The sequence below is a fragment of the Anastrepha ludens genome, chromosome 4 (genome assembly GCF_028408465.1).
Source record: "Anastrepha ludens isolate Willacy chromosome 4, idAnaLude1.1, whole genome shotgun sequence".
In the NCBI taxonomy this organism is placed as follows: Eukaryota; Metazoa; Arthropoda; class Insecta; order Diptera; family Tephritidae; genus Anastrepha; species Anastrepha ludens.
In genome coordinates this window covers 123,644,834-123,666,198 of record NC_071500.1, presented here as the reverse complement: position 1 = coordinate 123,666,198, position 21,365 = coordinate 123,644,834, and the positions used below count along the sequence as shown (strand labels likewise).

The 21,365-nt window shown below is 37.7% G+C and overlaps 2 protein-coding genes across 2 annotated transcripts in view; one reads left to right on the top strand and one right to left on the bottom strand.

Annotated features, from left to right (window-relative positions):
- Positions 1–21,365, bottom strand: part of LOC128861005 (procollagen-lysine,2-oxoglutarate 5-dioxygenase) — a 41,255-nt gene that overhangs the window by 10,785 nt on the left and 9,105 nt on the right. The window contains exons 3-8 of the mRNA XM_054098851.1: positions 8,548–8,687; positions 7,945–8,482; positions 7,749–7,880; positions 7,573–7,694; positions 7,215–7,316; positions 7,014–7,139 (exon numbers count right to left, since the gene is read on the bottom strand). Of these exons, the coding sequence (XP_053954826.1) occupies positions 7,014–7,139; positions 7,215–7,316; positions 7,573–7,694; positions 7,749–7,880; positions 7,945–8,482; positions 8,548–8,687 (1,160 nt within the window). The remainder of the gene's footprint in view (positions 1–7,013; positions 7,140–7,214; positions 7,317–7,572; positions 7,695–7,748; positions 7,881–7,944; positions 8,483–8,547; positions 8,688–21,365) is intronic.
- LOC128861009 (immunoglobulin domain-containing protein oig-4) lies at positions 4,355–6,988 on the top strand. The gene is made up of 4 exons (XM_054098865.1): positions 4,355–4,794; positions 4,880–4,951; positions 6,481–6,630; positions 6,688–6,988. Exons 1-4 carry the CDS (start codon positions 4,693–4,695, stop codon positions 6,844–6,846), a joined length of 483 nt encoding a protein of 160 aa, XP_053954840.1. The 5' UTR covers positions 4,355–4,692; the 3' UTR covers positions 6,847–6,988.

Genomic DNA, 21,365 nt, shown 5'->3' with positions numbered 1-21,365 from the left:
TTATTTTTCTGCTACCTCCAGTCGTAGGCCAGGAGAGATGTATTTTTTAACTTATTATTTATTATTATTTTTTTGTTTGAGTGTGAGAAAGTGAGAAAGTGTAATTTTTTAAAGAGTTAAACCAATTTTGTACGATGTGATGAGTTACAGTGGGACAGTTCTAGTAATTGGAGAAACAATAAAAAAACCAGAAAATGTGGATCTAAGATTAGATAACAAAAAATAGTTAAAAATAGCAAACTTTTGTGTGTACAACAATTCCATGAAAAATCACTTGGCGGGTTTATGAAATATCGTAGTATCATTTCTTGGGAAACGTTTTGCTTTTAAAGCCTTTATTTCTATCTTTTTGAAAATTTTGTTTGGTGAAATAGAATCCATTTACGCAAATGGTTTAAAGCTGTTTTATGGTCGATATTTAGCTCCTGGGCGATGCTACGACTACAAACATACCGGTCAACTTGGTTTATTTCTGTGATTTTATCGACGTTTTCTTTAACATCAAATAAAATTGAAAATTAAAATTTTTTTAATAATATATTGTATAAAACATATTCTTAAAAAAACTTCTTTGGAAAACAATTTTAGAAAACTAAATATTTGATTTGAAAAACAATTTGGGAATACGAGGGTCGTTTGAAAAGTTCTTGCAAAAATAAAAACTACTTAATTGTTTGGGGTGAACCTTTTTTATTTTTCGTCATTTTAGGCTTACAAACTTCGTCCAACGATTTTCTAGTTTATTTATCTCTCACGAATAATAGGATTTATCCAAGTCTGCAATCACCTCCGCCATTTGTTTCTGCAATCACCTGCTCGTTCCTTCCTCTTTTCTTCCATCAATCATTTCTTTAAATTGGGGAACAAATAGTAGTCCGAGGGGTCCTCTGTAGCCAAGTCTGAAGAATAGGGGTATGTAAAACGAGTTGGATTCAGTTTTGCGAACACAACTGCTGAGACGAGAGCTGGTCCGTTACCGTGCTGGAAAAGGACAATCACTCGACTTCCTCGATTCAAACGAATACCAAACCCAAAGAAATAGAACGATTTGGCTGAAACTTTGGAGTGTTATTCCAAGAGATGCTACTATTATTATTATTATTAGAAGGCCATTACGCACTGCGACCAGAGCTGATCTATTGCGAAAGGCCTATTTTGTAACCCTAGAGTTTTAGGCTTTTTAGAAATTTTAGCACAGTTTTGGGTTTGTTGTTCCAAAGATTGCATGGAGATACTACGATACCACCAAGGTAGTGAAGTCTTTGTCTGCCCAACGCAGGACATTCACAAAGCACATGTTCTGAGCTTTCTATGTCCATTTCGCAAAAGCGGCAGACATTGGTCTCGGATAGACCAATCTTATTTAGATGGTACCTCAGGCTGCAGTGACCTGTAAGGTATCCGGTTAAAAGACGCAGATCTACTCTGTTTAGTGAGAGAAGTTTGTCATATATTCCTTTGTTGGGACTTAGGAATAGTTTGGCTTGACGCTGACCGGCACAGTTTAGCCAGTGTGCGGCAAGTTTTCTTTCTTCCCATTTCCTAAGGAATTCATTAATGTGGCCTTTTGTCAGTCCACAGAAAGGCTCAGGACCAGTAAGTTGCATATTTGCTCCTTGTTTTGCAAGGTCGTCAGCCATTTCATTTCCCTCATGTCCTTCATGTCTCGGAATCCAACATGGTGTTACTATGTTGAGGTTTCCTAACGTGTTTAGGAGGTTTAGGCAATCATTTACCAATAGGTGATAGTTGTTGATAGAAGGGCTTTTAGAGCCGCTTGGCTATCTGAAAGTATGTAGATGTGAGTACCTCTCATTTTCCTTCTAAGGCATTCTCTCACACATATTTCAATGGCATGTATTTCTGCCTGGAATATTGTTGGGTAGGATCCCATCGGAATCGATTTTTTGAATTTGGGTCCATTGATTCCTGCCCCTGTTCTGCTACTAACTAAACACAAGCTCAATAAAAGCCTGTAGTGTCATCTCTCTGACTTTCCACGGACTTTTCAAACGACCTTCGTATACACTGAAGCGATGAACCTTTCCACATAAATATAATTTAGCGAGCAGCGGCTTCCAGCGGCTTATCTGGCTTGGTCGTCTCGTACGTCTAGAAGCAAACGATTTAGCCAAGAAAACGTTGAATGCGACACCTGTCTTTGGTAGTAAAAGAATTTCACTTCTGCATTGTGAAGGGCTCCACTGAACTTAGTTGTTATTGTTGCAGCAGTTCACTAGACCCTGCCAGTACAGTGTAGTCACCGATCGTCATCCTCTAACTCATCTAACGTTAGGCGCAGAAAACGTATTGTTCTGATAGGTTGGGTACAGAGAGAGCGAGGTGTTAGGTGAATGGGTTTAAGAAAGCATGAGAATATGCGGTTAGTATCGTGCGGGGTACATTCCCATGGCGGGCATAATTTGAGTATACCGGGGCTACAATAACCAGACCGTAATTGAGTCAAAGTTATGCGGGTCTCACGAAGCAGTTTAAGCTCTTCATCTGCAATGAGTGGTGGTTGGACTACGACAACGGCATTCGAGGGTCGGGAATTTAGGAAGGTGGTGAGAGTATACCAATGAATGTCGTTTAATGTTTGTCTACATACTGTTCGATCCAGTAGTTGCAGTTGTGTTTGGTCCTGGATCTCGTCGGTGTAATCGAAGAGGCTGACCTTAGTGTTTCTCATTGGTACAAGTGTTTGCAATAGAAAGAATATATAATTGGCGTTTGGGGTGCTAATCAAGAAAAAGAACCGTCGCGGTAAAACTGTTCATCTTTTGAGGCTATCCACGGATCAAGACATTTTTTGATGTCTTCATATGAATGCAACTGCTGGTCAGCTAAACCATGTGCCATCGATCGGAACAGGTGATAATCGAAAAAACAACGTTCAACATCCCTTGGTTTCAACTCATAAGGAACCCAAGTCCCCTGTTTCTGAATCATGCCCAAAGCATGCAATCGTTGGAAAATTGATTGGCGGGTACCTCCTAATACTGAAGCAAGCTCTTCTTGCGTTTAACACGGATCCTCATTGAGCAATGTCTCCAATTCAGCGTCTTCAAAGCCTTTGGCCTTCCTTCACGCGGACGATCGACAACATTAAAATCACCGTCTTTGAAGCGACGGAACCAATACCAAGCAGCATCTCCATAAACTTTTTGTAGCTCTCGATGCGCTTCAGCCGCCGTTTTTTCGAATGAAAGAGGAAAATCAACACTTCCCGCAAATGACGATTATTCGGCACAAAATCAGACATTTTCACAAAACCAAAAGAGTATGATACCTAAACAAAATTACTAATGTGTCGAAGCAGTTTGTTTACCATATATCAAAGCTTGGTTTATGACGTTTAGGTTATGTTAGAATCGACTAGCTCACACTGCTGGTGGCATCTATAGTGGCAATAGTTAGAGCAAAATTGTATGCATAGTATCAGAGTCAAATAGTCGGTTTTACTTTACAACGCTTTTTATCTCTGGGCATTTTAGTAAGAAGAAGAAGCAACCTACTATATATTTATTTTTGGCTTAATATCGAAGTTCAATCGCAGTGGTTGTTGTTCTTGTTTTTTGTTTTTGTTGTTGTATCAGCATAAACATTCCCCATACATATATTGCTGAAGTCACAGTCCTTAGCCGTGGAAAGGTGGGAAAGGTTCAAACGCAGTAAATTCTATCTTTGAGTATTTGCGAACTAACCTTTTTTTTTAATTTTTGTAATATTAAAATGTAATAAAATAAGGTACATACAAATAGGAGGAGGAGCTCGACCGAACACCTAACAGAAGTGTAAGCGCATATTATTTATTTTTCTTTTATTTTTTATATAAAAAATTTTAGCAATAAGTTAAATCCCATAGACTGTGTCAACTTTGCCAAACGCCCAGTGCGTCACTGTTTCCATTTAACCTATTTTTAGTAGCCTACCAGTGTGATATTGCAAACTTTACTAAACAACGCACTGTACCGCCAAATTCTTGGAATAAAAAAAAATAAAAACAGAAAATTTAAAATTACAAAGCGGATAGATGCGGAAGGGTGCCAGTGATTTGCATCATTTAGTCAGTCTGGCACTTGAAACAACTATTCACTAAATCTATATGAATACCCATAAGTGCCAACAACCGAGAGTGAGATTTCCAGATAGGTGCAAAGGTTTGAAACAAAAACAACAACTAACTTGCATCCCCTACTAAGAGCTACCATTTTAAAATTTAACCAGCAACATGCTGCGCGCCTATTAGCCCCTATCACCCCGCACGCACCATTAACTACCGCACCATTACTATTTTGTGTGTTGAGTATGGAAAGGCTTGATTTAGTGCAGATTCACAATATTCCGAACGTTTAGTCGTATTTATTTGGTTGGAGCGTACAGCAAGCGATAAGGCGGCCACAATCGAAACGGGCGAGCGTACAGCGCGTTAAAGTGTTAGCACACTCGAGCCGAGCCGAAATGTACTAGGCCATAATTTGAAACACAAGAACCCAAAAGAAATTGCAAATATTTAGTGTGGATTTTCAAAAGACTTTACTATATATTTTATGAAATTTTCAACGAAAAAGTTTTAAAAACGGGCAAATTGTAATTTGCAAAGATTTTATAGTTTTAAATTTGGTTTGTTAAATTTCTCAAACATTTGTTTTTGTATCACTTCCACTTTTAATCAATTACTACGTAATAATGAATGTAAAATTGCTCTTGATTTGCCTTGGGGTGTTCATGTTAAGCTGTCAAGTGTGCGATGGTCGACGTGGACGTGGCCGAGGACGCACCAAATCGAGAGTGAGTGTTGGAAAAGCATAAAAAATATTTTTTCGTATTTATTAAATACCTAAAATGTGATATTTCTGGTGATTTCGATTTGCAGGTACAAATAGGATTACCTATAACAGGCAAATATCGTGATCCCGAATCGGATCAGTATTACAACAATAACAATGTAAGTGAAAAAAATAATTGCAAATGTGGTTTTAATAGTGGAAAGCTTACGCTTCAAGTGGAGTTCACTAAAGAGGAATTTTAAAGAATTTAATTTCGCGTTGAACAACTGAACTGATTTTTTGAGGAGAGCTTTTGATTTATTTCAATTTGATTTTTATTTGGTTGTTATTTTTGTAGCAGCATAAACGGGGAAAGTGCCAGTCCCTGACTGGATATAAATCCGAGTCGTTCCGGTTACGTAGAACAAACTGTCGTGGGAACGATTGGTTTTTATTTGGTCGTCATTTATTTATTTATTTTTTTTTGTTTTTTGAAGTCGTCTAAATGCTTCTAAATCTAAATTTGTAGGCATATAGTAGTTTGAGGAAAAATAAATCCATTACTTTTGCGTAAAATGTTTGCGCGAATGGTTTAATACTGTTTTATGGTCAATCTTTAGATCTGGGGCGATGCTACGCCTACTGACATGTCGGTCAACTTCGATTATTTATGTGATTTTATCGACATTATCGACATTTTTTTAACATCAAAAATGCCTGAACGGAATCGACGAAACCAAAATTGCACGTAATTAGCTGCTTACTGTTACAATATCGGCCCCATAAACACCTTTCACAATTTCAGCGGTCTGGGTCGCATTTTCGTCTTTATCACAGAAAAACTGGAAAATGTACCGAAATTTCTATTTGTTGACTTCCATTGCTAACACCCTGTAACTGACAAATGAATGGATCAAACTAAAGCAAACTAAAAACAATGAAAGCATTTTTTTAGTGTGAAATGTCAGCTTGTCAACGAGCATAAACTTTAAATTGTTTGATCCACACCTTACGAGATATCGAGCACTACAGGCATCTACCAAGAAAGTAATTAATTTCTTTTTCGACGAGAAATTGATTGACTTAATGTGAATTCCTCTTTCTTGTCCGGATGATGTTTTATTTACTTCCTCAAATCGTTTGTTGGAAAGAGTGCTGAAGGGAATTTTACTTTCTTGTCAAGTATGCAGGCATTGGAACTGCTGCCAACACATAAAATTGCTGACCAAAAAAGAGATACTGCATGGGAAGGAGAGATAACGGCATCCCAATCTACCGAGAAAATAATGGATTTCTTTTTCCCCAAACTAATATTTTCATATGGCCGCCGTAGCCGAATGGGTTGGTGCGTGATTACCATTCGGAATTCACAGAGAGGTCGTTGGTTCGAATCTCGGTGAAAGCAAAATTAATAAAAACATTTTTCTAATAGCGGTCGCCCCTCAGCAGGCAATGGCAAACCTCCGAGTGTACTTCTGCCATGAAAAAGCTCCTCATAAAAATATCTGCCGTTCGGAGTCGGCTTGAAACTGTAGGTCCCTCCATTTGTGGAACAACATCAAGACGCACACCACAAATAGGAGGAGGAGCTCGACCAAACACCTAACAGAAGTGTACGCGCCAATTATTTTTTTTTTTTTTAATATTTTCATAAACTATATGTATAGAATATACCTCCTCTGCATATCCAATTTAAATATATTTCTAGGGTGCTAAAATTCTGCAAGCCTCACATTTCGATTATGAATACGTGTTGGGCCATAAAATCGCTTTCCTTTGCATAGCCAAAGGTAATCCACGTCCGCACATCACCTGGTACAAGGATGGTACGGAGATTTTCCAACACCTCTACATGCATGTGAGTGCAGTGAAGTGCATTTTTTGCTTATTTTTCAATAAACTTTTTCTTTCACAGGTGCATGAGTGGCGTATTGGCGAAGATAAAGTCAAGTCGAAGATCGAGATCGACCCTGCCACACAAATGGATGCCGGTCTCTATGAATGCACCGCTGATAATATGTACTCAATTGATCGACGCAGTTTTAAGACAGATTTCTCTATTGCTTTCGATTAGTATGAAAGTGTTTTTCTTTTCTATTATAAAATATAGTATTTTTCACAAGTAGTATAAAAATTTAGTATAGCTAAATTAGTACGTATGGATTTTGTGCAATTTAAAAAAAAATATATATAGTAACAACTTTAAGTAAAAAAAAATAAAAGAAACTTGTGTTTACTCACGTAAATGAGCCTTTGACAATATCGACATAATCATGTGAACGCGCATAATAGCCGCCATCGGAGAGCGCACCCCAGAAATTGCTCCATAATTCATCGTATTTGCTTACCACCGGCGCAGCAAATTGTCTGGCATGGAAAATATGAAATCAAGTTAGTTTGCGTAACAAAGTGTGGCAAATTGTTTTTTGCAAAAGCAAGCACCTATTCATTATTAACATTTCGCGTAGCAATTGCGGATCGTCCACTTGCACATCAGCATCCACAAAGAATATATAATCGCACTGCTTTTTCTTAGCTTGTTGACTATAAAGAAGAATAAATTATATTAAAAAAAAAACAAATTTGGGTTTACTGCATATTAACCCTCCGTTGAGCACCTGGGTCTGGCCACACTGGCTTTTTCGACTTATAGCTAACGAGTTGAGCTTCCAGGTAGCTTCCTAAAATTGAATTTTCTATCGATTTATAGATATAACCTTTTAAAAAAGATCCTCGAGCAGTACGAAAAAAAGGCCAGACCCTGGTATACAACCAAAGGTTTGGAACGGTTAAGACGTACAGCGCCAATTCACGTCCTTGTTGCTCGTTCAACATATCGCTCGACAACACAATTTTCACGCTGCGATACTCCTGCTCCAGCCGCTTTAGGAATGATTTCGCCATATCGTCGTGGAATTTTTGCTACAATTGTAATTATTAAAAAGGCGGAAAAAAGTAAAAATAATTCAAACGCACATTACTGTAAATAAACAAATGCAATTTGTCCTTGGGATAGTTGAGGTTTTCAATTTTCTCCAAGAACATATCGAAGAAAGGCACTGCCTGTGTAATGATTAGCGCCATGGAAATGATGGGCAGTTTACTTTCCTGTAATTAAAAATTGCTTAAGCTTTTCAATTCAATAAATCGCAAAGTGTATACACAAACGTACATCCAATTCCAAGCGATCTTCCTGACATATGAGACATTCGCCATTAAAAGTTTTCGCTAAATAATTTGCAAATGCATTCAACTCCACTTTGCTTGGTCCATTTCCATGTATAATAACAGGTTCGGTCATAAAATTAATATTCAGCAATTTACCCTCATTCGAGTCCAAATCCACATCCAGCTTCAGATCGCCACGCGCGCCATTCAGAGTTTGAAACAAATGCGAGTGCGTATCTAATTGAATGCCCAATTTTTTGCGCTTCTCCGTATCAAGGAATATTTTTGTATAGTAACGTTGATCATCATCATCATCTTTGATTTCCTCGTCATGTAAAATGCTATAGATCTGTGGCGCATAGCCGATGAATGCGCCTGAATTGAGGAATGGCGATGCATTGGCTTCCGAGACAGGTGGATATTTCCTAGCCAAGTCCGAATCAGGCCAGCAGAATTTTTCTGCGGAGAAGATCACTTTGCCGCCAAATTCCCTGAATCTCCGATAGATATCTTTAAGGCCACCTGTGAAAACGACGTCGTAGCTGTTAAGGAAGAAGCGCAATCAATTAGTTTAGTTGAGAGTGAAACAAATTGAATATTTAAATACCTGTCAGTAAACAAGATAATTGTGTCTTTTTCATTTTTGAATGGCTCGACAGCTTCACGCAGCAAACGTATTTTATAGCCGCCACCCAAACCGTTCATATCGCCGCCTTTCCACTCCTCATCCATGCCAAGGGTGTTGACCTGTAAATAGTGTGAATAAGAAAAAGTTCTGTTTATAAACTGGGCAGAGAATGCATATGAATGCATGTGTGTATGTATGTAAAGACGATTATAGACTAACACAAAATACCACCCAATTAAACTGTAACGGTTTTAACACCTACATATTAGACAAACAACAAACCACATTTAGCTACAGAAATTCACTACTTTTCTCTTTTTTTGTTTTGTGTTTGACGGAGTGCATTAAACTCAGCTTTCCATAGTTGATGCTTTATTTCGCTGCCAGTTTAATTTGTTAACATTTAATAAATCAATTATTCACAAATATAATCCAATCAATTTTTAGCACATTATTTTGCACACAAATCTTTTTAGACAACTTTAAAAGCTCATAAATTTTAAAACAAAAAGAATAAAAAGACGTTTATTATGATTGAAAATAGCATTTTAAGAAGCTTACAAACTCAATCACAGATAATGCACTTGTTTATTTATATACCTGTATGTAAAGGGGTGATCAATTTAGAAGTATCGGATTTTAAATTGAAATAAAGGAATGAAAATTCAAATTGATTGGGCAATCTTTATTTCTTTTTGTGTAGAATCATTCATGACATTTATTTTTTAAAGATAATAGCTGGACGACCTCGGTCGGTATCTCGTGAATAAACTTACTAAAGCTGGGTTCTAAATGCCTCAATCGAAGCTGGTTTGTCCACAAAGCAGTTAGACTTTACATAAGATACTTCCAAAAATAAAATTGCAAAGGTGTGATATCACACGATCTTGGTGACAAATCGGCCAATCCACTGGTCCGAGACGAAAGATAAATTGCTCGCCGAAAGGACGACGCAGTAAACCCATTGCTTCACGGGCTGTAGGGCAAGTAACGCCGTCGAATGTCTTGTTGTGTAAATCTCGGGCTTCATTTTCCGGCATCTAAAAGTCGTGTATCATCGCACGATAGCGTTCGCCATTCACTATTACATTGGCGCCAGCCTCATATTTGAAGAAAGGTGGGTCGATGATTTCTCCAGCCCATAGGCCACACCTAAGGGTTGTTTTCAATGGATGTAATGGGTGTTCTCGAATAACTTCGAGTTGCTCTTCAGCCCAAATATGGCAATTTCGCTTATTGAGCCAAAAATGGGTCTCATCGCTAAACACCATCGCTGAGTGTGCAATGAACACTTTTCACAGAGCGTCGATTTTCGTAAAGCATTTGTACGATTTGTAAACGTTGTTGAGGCGTAAGCCTTTCCATGATGAAATATCAATGAATACTGAAAAAAGTATGTATTTAGTTTGACAGTAGTCATGCGTGATCTGTCAAAAAACCCCTTTTGGAAAAAGTATCTCCAATCTGATCACCCTTTATATATACAGTGGCTCACAGCTTATTTCGTGTGGCTGTCTTTTAAACTAAAGAATTGTAAAATTATTTTTATTTGATTTACTTTAAAAAAAATTTAAATGCACAATCAAAGATAAATTATTTCTAATTACAAACATGTATAAATGCATTCAAATTTTGTCTGCTTTAGTAGAATATTTACAACAAAAACAGAATACTAGGTAAATTGACGTCACAGCTTATTTCGTGTGTTCACTTTTACCGTTATCGGCGCCAGTAAACCGGTTTGCAATTATAGGAAATTTGTTTTGCATAGTATATTAGATTATATCCTTATTTAGTTTACACATTGAAAGTAGTCGGGTGTCCAGCTTAATTTAAAAATACCGTGATGGGTCGTCGTACGTCGATTGAAAGGAGCGAATTAGTGATTACGCATTACAAAAATGGAAAGTCGCAGAAAAAAATTGCTGAAATTGTAAATTTAAGTACTTCCACAGTATAGTACATTATTCAACGCTTCTCTCGTGAAAAAAGAGTGGTTGACAAAGGCCGCCAAGCTCCAAACAAAATTTTTACTGAAGCTGATGAAAGGTGGATATTAAGAAAAATTAAAAAAGACCCACGAATTAGTGCGCAGCTTTGACAAAAGAGGTCGAAAAAGTACTTGGTAAGTCATGTAATCCTGAAACAATAAGAAGAATTCTGCGCAAAGCTGATTTCCATGGTCGTACAGCTCGAAACAAACCGTTTGTTAATGAGCGTAACAGAAGATTAAGGGTGGAGTTTGCCGAAAACCATGTTAATAAAGACCAAACATTTTGGAATGACGTTATTTTCGCCGACGAAAGCAAATTCAACCTATTTGGTTCGGATGGAAAGTCTTTCGTTTGGCGTAAGCCCAACGCGGAGCTGGACCCGAAGAATCTGCGTGGTACAGTAAAACACGGTGGGGGCCATGTAATGGTTTGGGGCTGCATGTCAACAGCTGGTGTCGGAAACTTGGTTTTTATCGACGAAATTATGGATAAAACAGTTTATTTGAATTTATTAAAAAATAATTTACGACAAAGTGCTCAAAAATTAGGCATTCGGGACAGGTTCAGGTTCTATCAGGACAATGATCCGAAGCATAAGTCGGAATTAGTGCAACGGTGGCTTATATGGAATTGCCCTCATGTGGTAAAAACGCCAGCACAATCACCTGATTTATGGAATATTCTGGATCAAAAAATTAGAAAACATAACATAAGCAACAAACAAGATCTAAAAACAGCATTGCAAGTGGAGTGGGAGAAAATATCTCCTGAATACAGTGGAAAACTTGTTAGCTCTACGCAATCCCGGTTAAAAGCTGTATTAAAACAAAAAGGCTACCCTACAAAATATTAGATTAGTAAAAACTTAATAAATTAAAAAAAAAATCATGTTTTTTCTAGTTTGGTTAAGCACACGAAATAAGGTGTGACGTGGATTTACTTATAATTTTGATTTTGCTGTAAATATATTACTTAAGAAGAAATAATTTAAGTTTATTTATGTACGTTTGTAACAAGAAATAATTTATCTTTGAATGTACGTTTAAGTTTTTTTTCTAAATAAAGTTTATACAAAAATATTAAACTTTTTTATTTTGATAAACGGGCACACGAAATAAGCTGTGAGCCACTGTACATAAAAAAGCATAGCTTAGCGGTTTGTGCATAGCTACCATTCCGCTTGATCGCGATGCCCACTCTGAATACGTAACCGCAAATGATAGAAAAAGATGTTTCTAATAGTGGTCGCCTCTCCGAAAACTATGCTAAGCCTCCTAAAATATTTCGGCGATATGAAATCTTCTCATAAGAACGAACCATCTGCCATTCGGCGGCGGTATAAAACTGTAGGGTAACATCAAGGCACGCAAGGATAAGCGCGGCCAAGCATCTTAAGGGGGGAAGTACCTTTAGACGTTTCAAAAAATCGCAGTGCTCGTAGGGAGGCACAACTCGCCGAAAACGAATATTTTGAGGAAGCTGAGGGTTTGCTCTATGAGCCTGGTGGTGCTGATTACCGTCCAACTTCGGTAAGTTTCTTTTTCCTTGACCGCGAACTTTAAACGGCGTTTTCTCGAAACCATGTTTTTCAAATTGGCGTAAGTGATTACGGAAAAAGTATTGAACCAATTTTCTTCATCAAGGTTTCATTTTAAAGGGCATAAAAAGCTACTCTAGGTAGACTACGGACGAAAAGAAAAAATAATTTTTAGATACTTTTTAACACAAAAATGTTTGAAAATTTTTGCAAAAAAAACCAAAAGTTTTTTTTGAAGCCTCATTTGAATGGTTAATCTTCGAATTTGCTAGAGATTGTAGTCTATCTAGGATAAAAAACCCTCCTGAGTAAAATAATGTTTGATTTTATGATTTCAGATGAAAGTTGCGGTCAGGATCGCTTTCTCCGAATTCGATGTCAGCGGCGACACGATTTACGTGAACCGCCATAACTCAATTAATTGCTTATTTATAATAATGTTAAATACGCTTTTTTCTTCTTGGAGCATTTTTTTTTTTTTTTTTTTTTTTTTTTTTGGCGGTGAGGTAGGGTTCAAAATGCCTTCGCACTTACAGTAACCGTCGTCTACTGCGTCGAATGGTGTAGCCACTAAAACAATCCCTCCCCATTCCTTCCCGGATGTTTCCTCTGCCCCGGGACTACGGTAGTATTTCATCGTAGGCAGAGGAGACCCAAGTAGGCGTTCTGTTCAGAAAGAAGCCTTTTCTACTCCCCCTGCGTCCAGGGTCGCCAATTTTGGAGCCAGCATCACGCTATCGGCTCATCTTCTACTCAGGTAGGATGGATGTATGTATATTGATCATCTCTATCCATGTCAAATTTCTTGGCACGTAGGATGCGCTCCACGTACGTGTCAATAAATTGCCAGCTTTCTGCACTTTCGACCATTTTTTGAATGATGTTGTCTGCTTTTAAGGGGCCTAGCCTATCTTCTATTGCTTTGCGCTCTGATGTCCACCTCTCACATTTGAAAAATGTGTGATCAGCATCGTCAATGGGTGCATCTCCGTAGATGCATTCAGCAGTTTCTGCTTTCCCTATTTTGTTGAGGTATTTATAAAAGTACCCATGTCCAGATAGCATCTGGGTGATGTAATAGTTCACCTCACCGAATTTCCTGTCATACCATTTATCTATGTTTGGTATCAGTCTCTTTGTCCATTTTCCTTTCGCCTCTGACGCCCAGCGCTCTTGCCATATTTGGAGTGTGCGTGCTCGAGCTTGTTGCCTTCTGGTATTTGTGCGGTCGCATGTGTGGTCGTCTGTGTCATTTGTCTCGCTCTTTTTGAGGTCCCATAGTTCTTTTCGTTCCCTCGCTAGGAGATCTATGGGTATCGTACCGCTAATGATAAGTACTGCTGCTTCCGATACCGTGCGGTAAGCTGAGGCAACGCGGAGGGCAGCAGTTCTTTGGGCCTTGGCAAGAATCTTCCGACGACATTCTGATTTGAGTGTGTCCGCCCATACTTCACAGCCGTATAGCAAGATGGATATCGTTGTGTCCATGAGCAGCTTCCGCCTGCTTGCGATGGGGCCTCCGATATTAGCCATTAATCGTGATAAGTTTGTGATTATTTTGGCAGATTTTTCAGCAGCATGTTGGATTTGTGCCCAGTAAGTCAGCTTGTTGTCAAGTCTGATGCCCAGGTATTTCACCACTTTTGAAGTCCTTATATTCTCCGTGTAGACCGGCATTATTACTTCTAGAGGTATGCGCGCCCTCGTAAGTAGAATTAGTTCCGTCTTTTCCGGAGCCAAGCATTGTCCTAAATATATATCATATTAATTTCATGTGCACTGTTTTCATTTTCCCAAAAATAAATCACGAAAAACTGTTTTTTTTCGGCCCTCTAAAGGTACTTCCCCCCTTAAAGAGAATATTTGTGCCAATTATAAACAAAGTCTTTCAAGTTCGAGTTTCTGTTTTAGCAGTATTTTCTTTTAGCAGCTGTGACAGTTCGATGAGTTCTCTTTTGACAGAAGTTAGATAGGAATCTACAATTTCTACACTAAAATGCGTTAGATTTCGCTCGGGAACCGTATCAAAAATTGTCACAATGGATAGTTTTTCTGTACAAAACCATTTCTCAGATGAAAGTCATTTTCATTCAAAGGGGTACGCGAGCTATCAAAATTGTCTGAGTTGGTCATGGGAAAATCTACGAACAGAAATACACTTGGAGGTTTCACTCAAAATTTGTGTTTAATTTGAATTGAAAAAGGGTATGTTTTTTAGTAGTTTTTTTTTTTTTTTTGGACCAGGCGAAACCACCATGCAAAGTTAAGAATGTTCCTGATCCCTGATTTTAATAAAACAAAAAACAATTTTTTTATACGATTTGACTAAATTCTATCACAATTACAACGTAAAGAAGCAAAATTTCCCGTTTTGGTTTGTAAAAAATCTAGAAGCCTTTCCATCTACAAAATCTCACTGTTCGTTGTGCTTTGTGGGCTGATATTGACATTTTTTCTCGAAGATAATGGCGCTCAGAATGTTTTGCGCTAACGATCAATTTTTGCAGAAAACATTCGCTTAACGCATAACTTTACGTAGTGGCACTGTTAACAGGTCTCCAGGGTGGTGTAATATCACCGCTTTAGGCTGTTTTCTGTGACGACATATGAAGTTGCTAATTTTATAAGACAAAAAATCTACGGCGTTGAACCATCTGACAGCTAATGGAATCATTTTTAAGCATCAAGTGCTAAAAATAAACTTTCAAATAAAGTCAATGCTAAGAAAATTATGATGAATATATATTTTATTTGATTTCCAAACTTTTATGACTTTAAGGCGCGCAACGACATTATACTGATTTCATTCAAAAACTGATTTTTTAGTGCAAAAACCGTTAGCACTCGTATAAATACTCAAATGAATGGGTGAAATTCCTTTAAGCGAAATTCGAGAATTTTTTTAGCTACGGATGTTAAACGGAACTCTCTCTCTTGTTTTACCGTGAGCTCTTTTAGAGTTTTTAAACGCGTATTTCTCATGCTACTTTTATGATTACCCAATTTAAATAAAATATTTTTTTTTGGGAAAATGTAATAGTTGTAATAATAGCTGAGACAGTCAAGCTGCACTGTAAGCCCTTGCTAATCCACGCTGCTCTTCGAAGTTAGTCGGTGAATGTAAGACAAAACTAAGCAGTGTTGAAAAACACAACAAAGTTAGTCTTATTTGGGTGCCTGGACTTTGTGGTATTACAGGGAACGATTTAGGTGATAAATTGGCTAATGAAGGCTCTGCAAGTATGGCACTAGGCCCTGAAGCCTTTCTAGGTGTCAATTCCGCATCGATTCAACTATGGATTGACGACTTCAAGAGGTCTACCCATGGAGGACGTTGGTCTGGGTTGAACTCGTGCGGAGTAGTCAATTGTTTTGTGAAAGAACCAAACAGGAAAATAGCGGCCTTTCTCCTAAAACTCAATAGAAAGGACCTGAGAGTACTGCTGGGTGTAATCACAGGGCACAACGCTTGTGATCAGCATATGGCTGCCCTGGGGGTCGCCCCATATGCCTATCCTGTCTTGAGGATGACGACACTGCAGAGCATTTTCTCTGTAGCTGTTCGGCGTTTTCCAGAATCAGACTTAAGATATTGGGTTGCGATATACTGTGTATGGATAAGGCTAACACTCTTCCTCTTTCGGATCTCTTAAGATTCATCAATGAATGCAAGAGATTTGTGGAAGAGTGATCTCAAACTAATTTATCCATCTTACCACCCACTTTTTATCTTTCCTATCTCTATTCTTTCTACTGAAATCTATCCGGGTGTAGTACAATGGTCTCCTGACTGAGTGCTTGGACTTGTCCAACCCCCCACAAATCTAATCTAATTTAAAGTAGCTGAGAAAACAAATATTTGAAAAAATAGGAGAAAACAGGAAGAGAAAACTTATTCACCCATTTGAAGAAAAAGAAATTTTTGCAAAAACTAAATAATTTAATTTTTTGAAAAAATTTAAAAGACAGAAGGAGAAAACTTATTCACCAATTCCAAAAAAAAGGGTTAAAAAAAAAGATTTTGAGCAGCTGTTCATTGCAGCTCACAAGTGCCAAATATTATTGACGTACGGCGCCATTTGCAAAAATTATAAATCTTCCCAAAGGGTGATTAATTTTGTGCCACTTTGAACAGGCTGTTTATATATTTTTTTTCTTAACGCAGAAAAAAAACGGAAGATAATTTGGGCGTTTTCGTTCCAACGACTGTAACTCTTTTAGTTTTTAAATATTGCTAAAAGAATTGATGCACAGAATTAATTCAAATCATTTTTCCATTAAAAAAGAAATGTATTAAAGAGCTCAAGCTGTTAGGGGTAGTCAGAATTAACAAAAAATTTAATTTTTTTTTTGCATTTTCTCAAAGTATAATATCTTAAAAATATTGTGTGAAAATTTGAAGTGAATCCGACAAATATTTTTCGAGTTATGCTGAAAACAGTGACCGACGTAAACGCAGTCCCCTGTCAGCTGTTACGGTCAAACTAATGAGAACCCCATGCAAATGAAAAATTACTTCCTTCCGTATCGTAGTATCGTAGATTTTATTTTACGATTTTTGAAAAATTCCGTAAAACCCTGTCAGCTGATTGCTCTCTCACCACACAGTGTTGCCAAGCATTACATTTCGAGATCATTTACAAAATAAACTTAGAAAAATTATAATGTTTATTAAAATAACTTAAAAGCACTGTTGAATAATGTTAATTATAGATAAATGAACTATTTGCATTTGTTGGTTTTTGGCTTTGGTTTATTAAACAATGAAAAATTGTAACTGATAACGCGAATGTGTGAAAAAGTGTGTAAGCAAAAATATCAATGGCAACATTGTGTAGATACAACCAAACACATACACACACAATAACCGATGTATTGTGTAAATATGTAACTCAAAGAACGCAGTTGTTCCCCACGGGATGAGTTTTGCTCAGTTTTGTGCTCGTTAGGGGCTGCGGTAAGGGACTTCGTACGTCGGGCACTGTTTTCAGCATTATTCAACAATTAACAAAGGGCGCTCGAGCGCTCCGGAGCGTTCGAGAAAAAGTAGTTAGCTTTAAATGCGAATTTCTCAAAACTATGTTTTTTGAACTGGTGATCACTGTAACTAAAAACCGCCTGGAAGATTTTAATAAAATGTGTACTGCTTTTGAAGAATATGAACTCGTGCTTGAACGAAGGATTTTGTTTTTTAAATTTCGTTTTTTTTTAACAATTAATTGTCGGTTTTATTCTCGAAAATCTGAAAAATATTTCCTGAGGCCGCCTAGTGTTAATTTACAAAAAAAAAGTTTCGATCAGGCACAAGATTATCTATTAATAAAACTAATTTCTCTTGTCCGATCGATTTTAGATGAATCTCCAGGGACTTGTGATGATCACCGCCAGGGAATTCTAGAGAAACGGGCTCCACACAAACAGCGAGAACTTTTACAATTATACATTTTCTTTTCTTTTTGGTTTTGAAATTTCAAGCCGAACATCAACATCATGCATCCTTAATGTTATGTTTTTATTTTTGTAAAATAAAGCAATTGACTAGCAAACAAAAATTATTGGAAATCATAATTTTTTCGAGCTCCTGACTACCCATAACCCCTTAAAAATCAACCTCATAATGTGGTTGTCCCCCTTAAACAACAAATAAAAGGCTCCTCAATGATCCCGTTTTACTTACTGAGCTCTCGCATTACCGACTTCTGTAACAGCCAAGCCATAGTAGCTTAAATTATTTGAAAAATGGCATTGTCAAAAGAAATTGCACGATATAAGCATATCACATTCACATAAGACTCGCATAATTCAAACCAAAATAACAGGTTGTGGTTATAGATGTAAGTAAGTAGAGCACCAGAAAATGAAATTCATTATAGCAACTAAGTGGTTTCCAATGACCCCATTCCCGCCACTTCTGTGCACAAATAATTGATTAATCAGCTATTTTTATTTTAAATGCCACAATATTGCTTGTCTAATTCTAAACAATTGTGAGATGCCTGCACTCGACAAATTAATTCAATTATTGTTTGTATTAAACGTCGTGCGAGCAACACACAAAACAGAAGTTTCATGAAAATCACGAACAAGAAACTTTTCAGTAGCTGATAAGCGCAAGCTGGCAAAGCTAAGCTGGTCAACCGGTAGAAGCTTATCTGACACCAGAAACCTTTTGAAAAAAAAAAGCCGGTGCTGCAAAGAGGTTAGCAACTGGCTGAACTTTTTCGGATGTAGAAATGTTGAAAGAAAAGTTGGGCATGAAAAAGCATTTATTGCGATACCATCAATTGTAACTTAAGATAGGAAAGGAAGAAAGAATAGAATAGAAACAGGGGCATAGTAAATTGTAATAAATTGAATTTTTAAGAAATTAAATGAGTCAAATATAAATTATTTATTTGTACATTTTTAAACTCCAGTATCTGCTCGACCATCATACTCGCTGGGCTAAAAACTAAATATAATATATACCAAAATTTTCAGCATTAAATGCAATCAAAAATATAAAAGAAAAATGTTAATCTTTTCAGTTTATTCCTTTTTCACTCAAGTCTATAAATAAACCAATTTTCAGAAAAATGTATCACAATGTCCATCTACTTAGATCTTCTTCTTCTTGATTGGCGCGATACCCGCTTATGCGATTTTGGCCGAGTTTAACAGAGCGCGCCAGACACTTCTTTCTCGAACTAAACGGTTCCGGTTGGGCACAGCAAGTGAAACCAAATCCTTCTCCACACAGAGAAGAGCTTCTTTTTCCTCTACTACTCCCAGCTGGTACCGCATCGCATACTTTAAGAGCCGGAGCGTTTGCATCCAAACGGACGACATGACGACAACGAAGCCGCTACGTCTATGCTGTCGTAAAGCTCACTCAGGTCATTGTTCCATCGCCTACGATATTCGCCGTCACCAACGTGCAAAGGTACAAAAATCTTACACAGAATTTTTCTCTTAAACACTTTAAGAGAGGTCTCATTGGATATTGTCATCGTCCAAACTTCTGGTAAGAGCCTTATAAAGCGTTTTCATTGTTCGTCGAGAGGATTTTATTACTTGGCTACTTAGTCCAAAGTAGCACTTTTTGGCATGAGAGATTTTCCTACTATTTAAATCATTTGGGATGAAGTAGCTGAGTAGACGACGAATCTACAGGCTTGCCACAAAGCAGAGCTGAAGATTTCCACAGAGCGCTATTTTGTTATGGGTTCAGTACAATAGACGGAGGACGCAGAAAGTCCTGTGGACTCCATGCCATTCAATTTCCAAAATTGTAGCTATGCTTACCGGTCATTGGTCGCAGAAAAGCTGGGTTTACCCTTTAGAGCTACTTGAGAATCATAAATTCTTAGAGTTTCAGTGTGGAGCATAGGGCAACAACGAAATTCTTCCATTCGGGTCTATTTTCGGCTAATCTCTTAACTTCATTCCAGCTAAGCTGCATGGCGCGAGTTTCTGACTCCAGCAATCGTCTCCAGGTATTTCCTGGTCTTCCACGTCTGCGGCTTCCTTTGGGGCTCCAGTCAACGGCGCTCCTTGTTAAGTCACCATTTCTCTGCGTAGAACATAACCAATCCAGCCCCATTTTCTCTTTCGGATCTCTAATAGTATTGGCTTTTGCTGGATTCTGGCCCATAAGTCAGCATTCGAAATAATATTTGGCTTGAATATTTTGAAAATTTTTCGAAGGCATCTGGTTACAAAAATTTGTAATGAGCTAACGTCGCATTCCACGTTTCGCAACTATAAAGTAAAATCGACTTCACATTGGAGTTAAAAATTCGTAGTTTTGTGCGCCGTGTGTGATTCGTCCCAAATTTCTTGCAGAGAGCCAAATGCCGCCACAGCTTTCTTTATTCGGCTTTTGATATCATCGCTCGAACCTCCAGAGACCGATATAACTCTGAATTAATAGCATAAGGATTGTACTTCCTCGATATCAATACTATCAATTGAGAAATTTTGCGTATTACCTTTATTTATACGCATGACTTTGGTTTTCTGGATATTGATCTTCAGACCGGCTTTCTCAGCTGCTTCTCGCACTGCTTGAATCTTCACTGTCATGTCAAGATAGTTGCGGGACAGAAGGCAGATGTCATGTGCATAGTCAAGATACCCTAGGGGCCCGTGCATTCCCCAGGTAATACCGCCTCCAGATGATGAGGCGTTTTTCATGGCAATGTCCAAAATGATGTTAAAGAGAAGTGGCGAGAAAACATATACTTGTCGTACCTCTGCTAATATTTTAATTTTGTCACCCAGAAGTTTTTCATACATTATCCGACAGCTTCCCTTCGTGTGAAGTGCATCGACGAGTTTAATCAATTTCGATGGGCCCCCTTTGCACTCGAGAGCGTTACGAAAAGCGCCGTGATGTAAAGTGTCGAACGCAGACGAAATAGAGCGAGGTCAACTGACTGTTGAATGATAACTCAAAGACTCTGGATGTGGTCGATGCATGAACGGTTCGCTCTGAAGCGCGCCTGTTCCAGGCTCCGCTGAAAGTCGTATATTTACGATTTGTGTGAAAATCTCTACTACTTGTGCAGAAATCTCGTACGAGGAAACACATTTCCTCAGTTAACATGACCTACTTGACAGTTACGACGACATTTGGCTCTAAAGTGAAGTAGCAGACAGCAGACAGACCCCAAGATTTTATTGGCTTTGTTTTATTATCTTTCAATGATAAATCAAAGTTTCAGTAAAGCCTTTAAAATCATTACGGATACGAGTATTTTACTTAAGAGAAAAAGTTCATTGAATTGGTTAATCAAACATCAAACGCAGAAATTGGCTGGACTACGTGACCATAATCCACAGAATAGTTGATCAAAGGCATGTATGTATGTATGTACACTCTCTATACAGAATTTGTACGTAGAGAAATCACGAAATGATTAAAACGCGTCAGACATTTTTTTGACAAATTTATATACATACATATGTAAGTATATATGTGCATATAAAAAAATTATTTACTATTCCTACTGTATTTGAGAACATACATATGTGTGAATGGATGAACAGATGCTCTAAATGTGTTCCCGCGCGCCGGATGCTGCTGTATGCGCCACGCCGGTCGACTTGACTTGCGCTGCATCAGATTTGTAATGCTAAAAACATATGTACATATGTACATGGCTACTGAGTGTGGAATATGTACTATGTACTTACATACACATACAAACAACTGCTTTAGTTCGGTTTTGTTTATTATTTCTTATTATGATTATGATTTCGCTTCTTTATTCTCCTAACCGGCT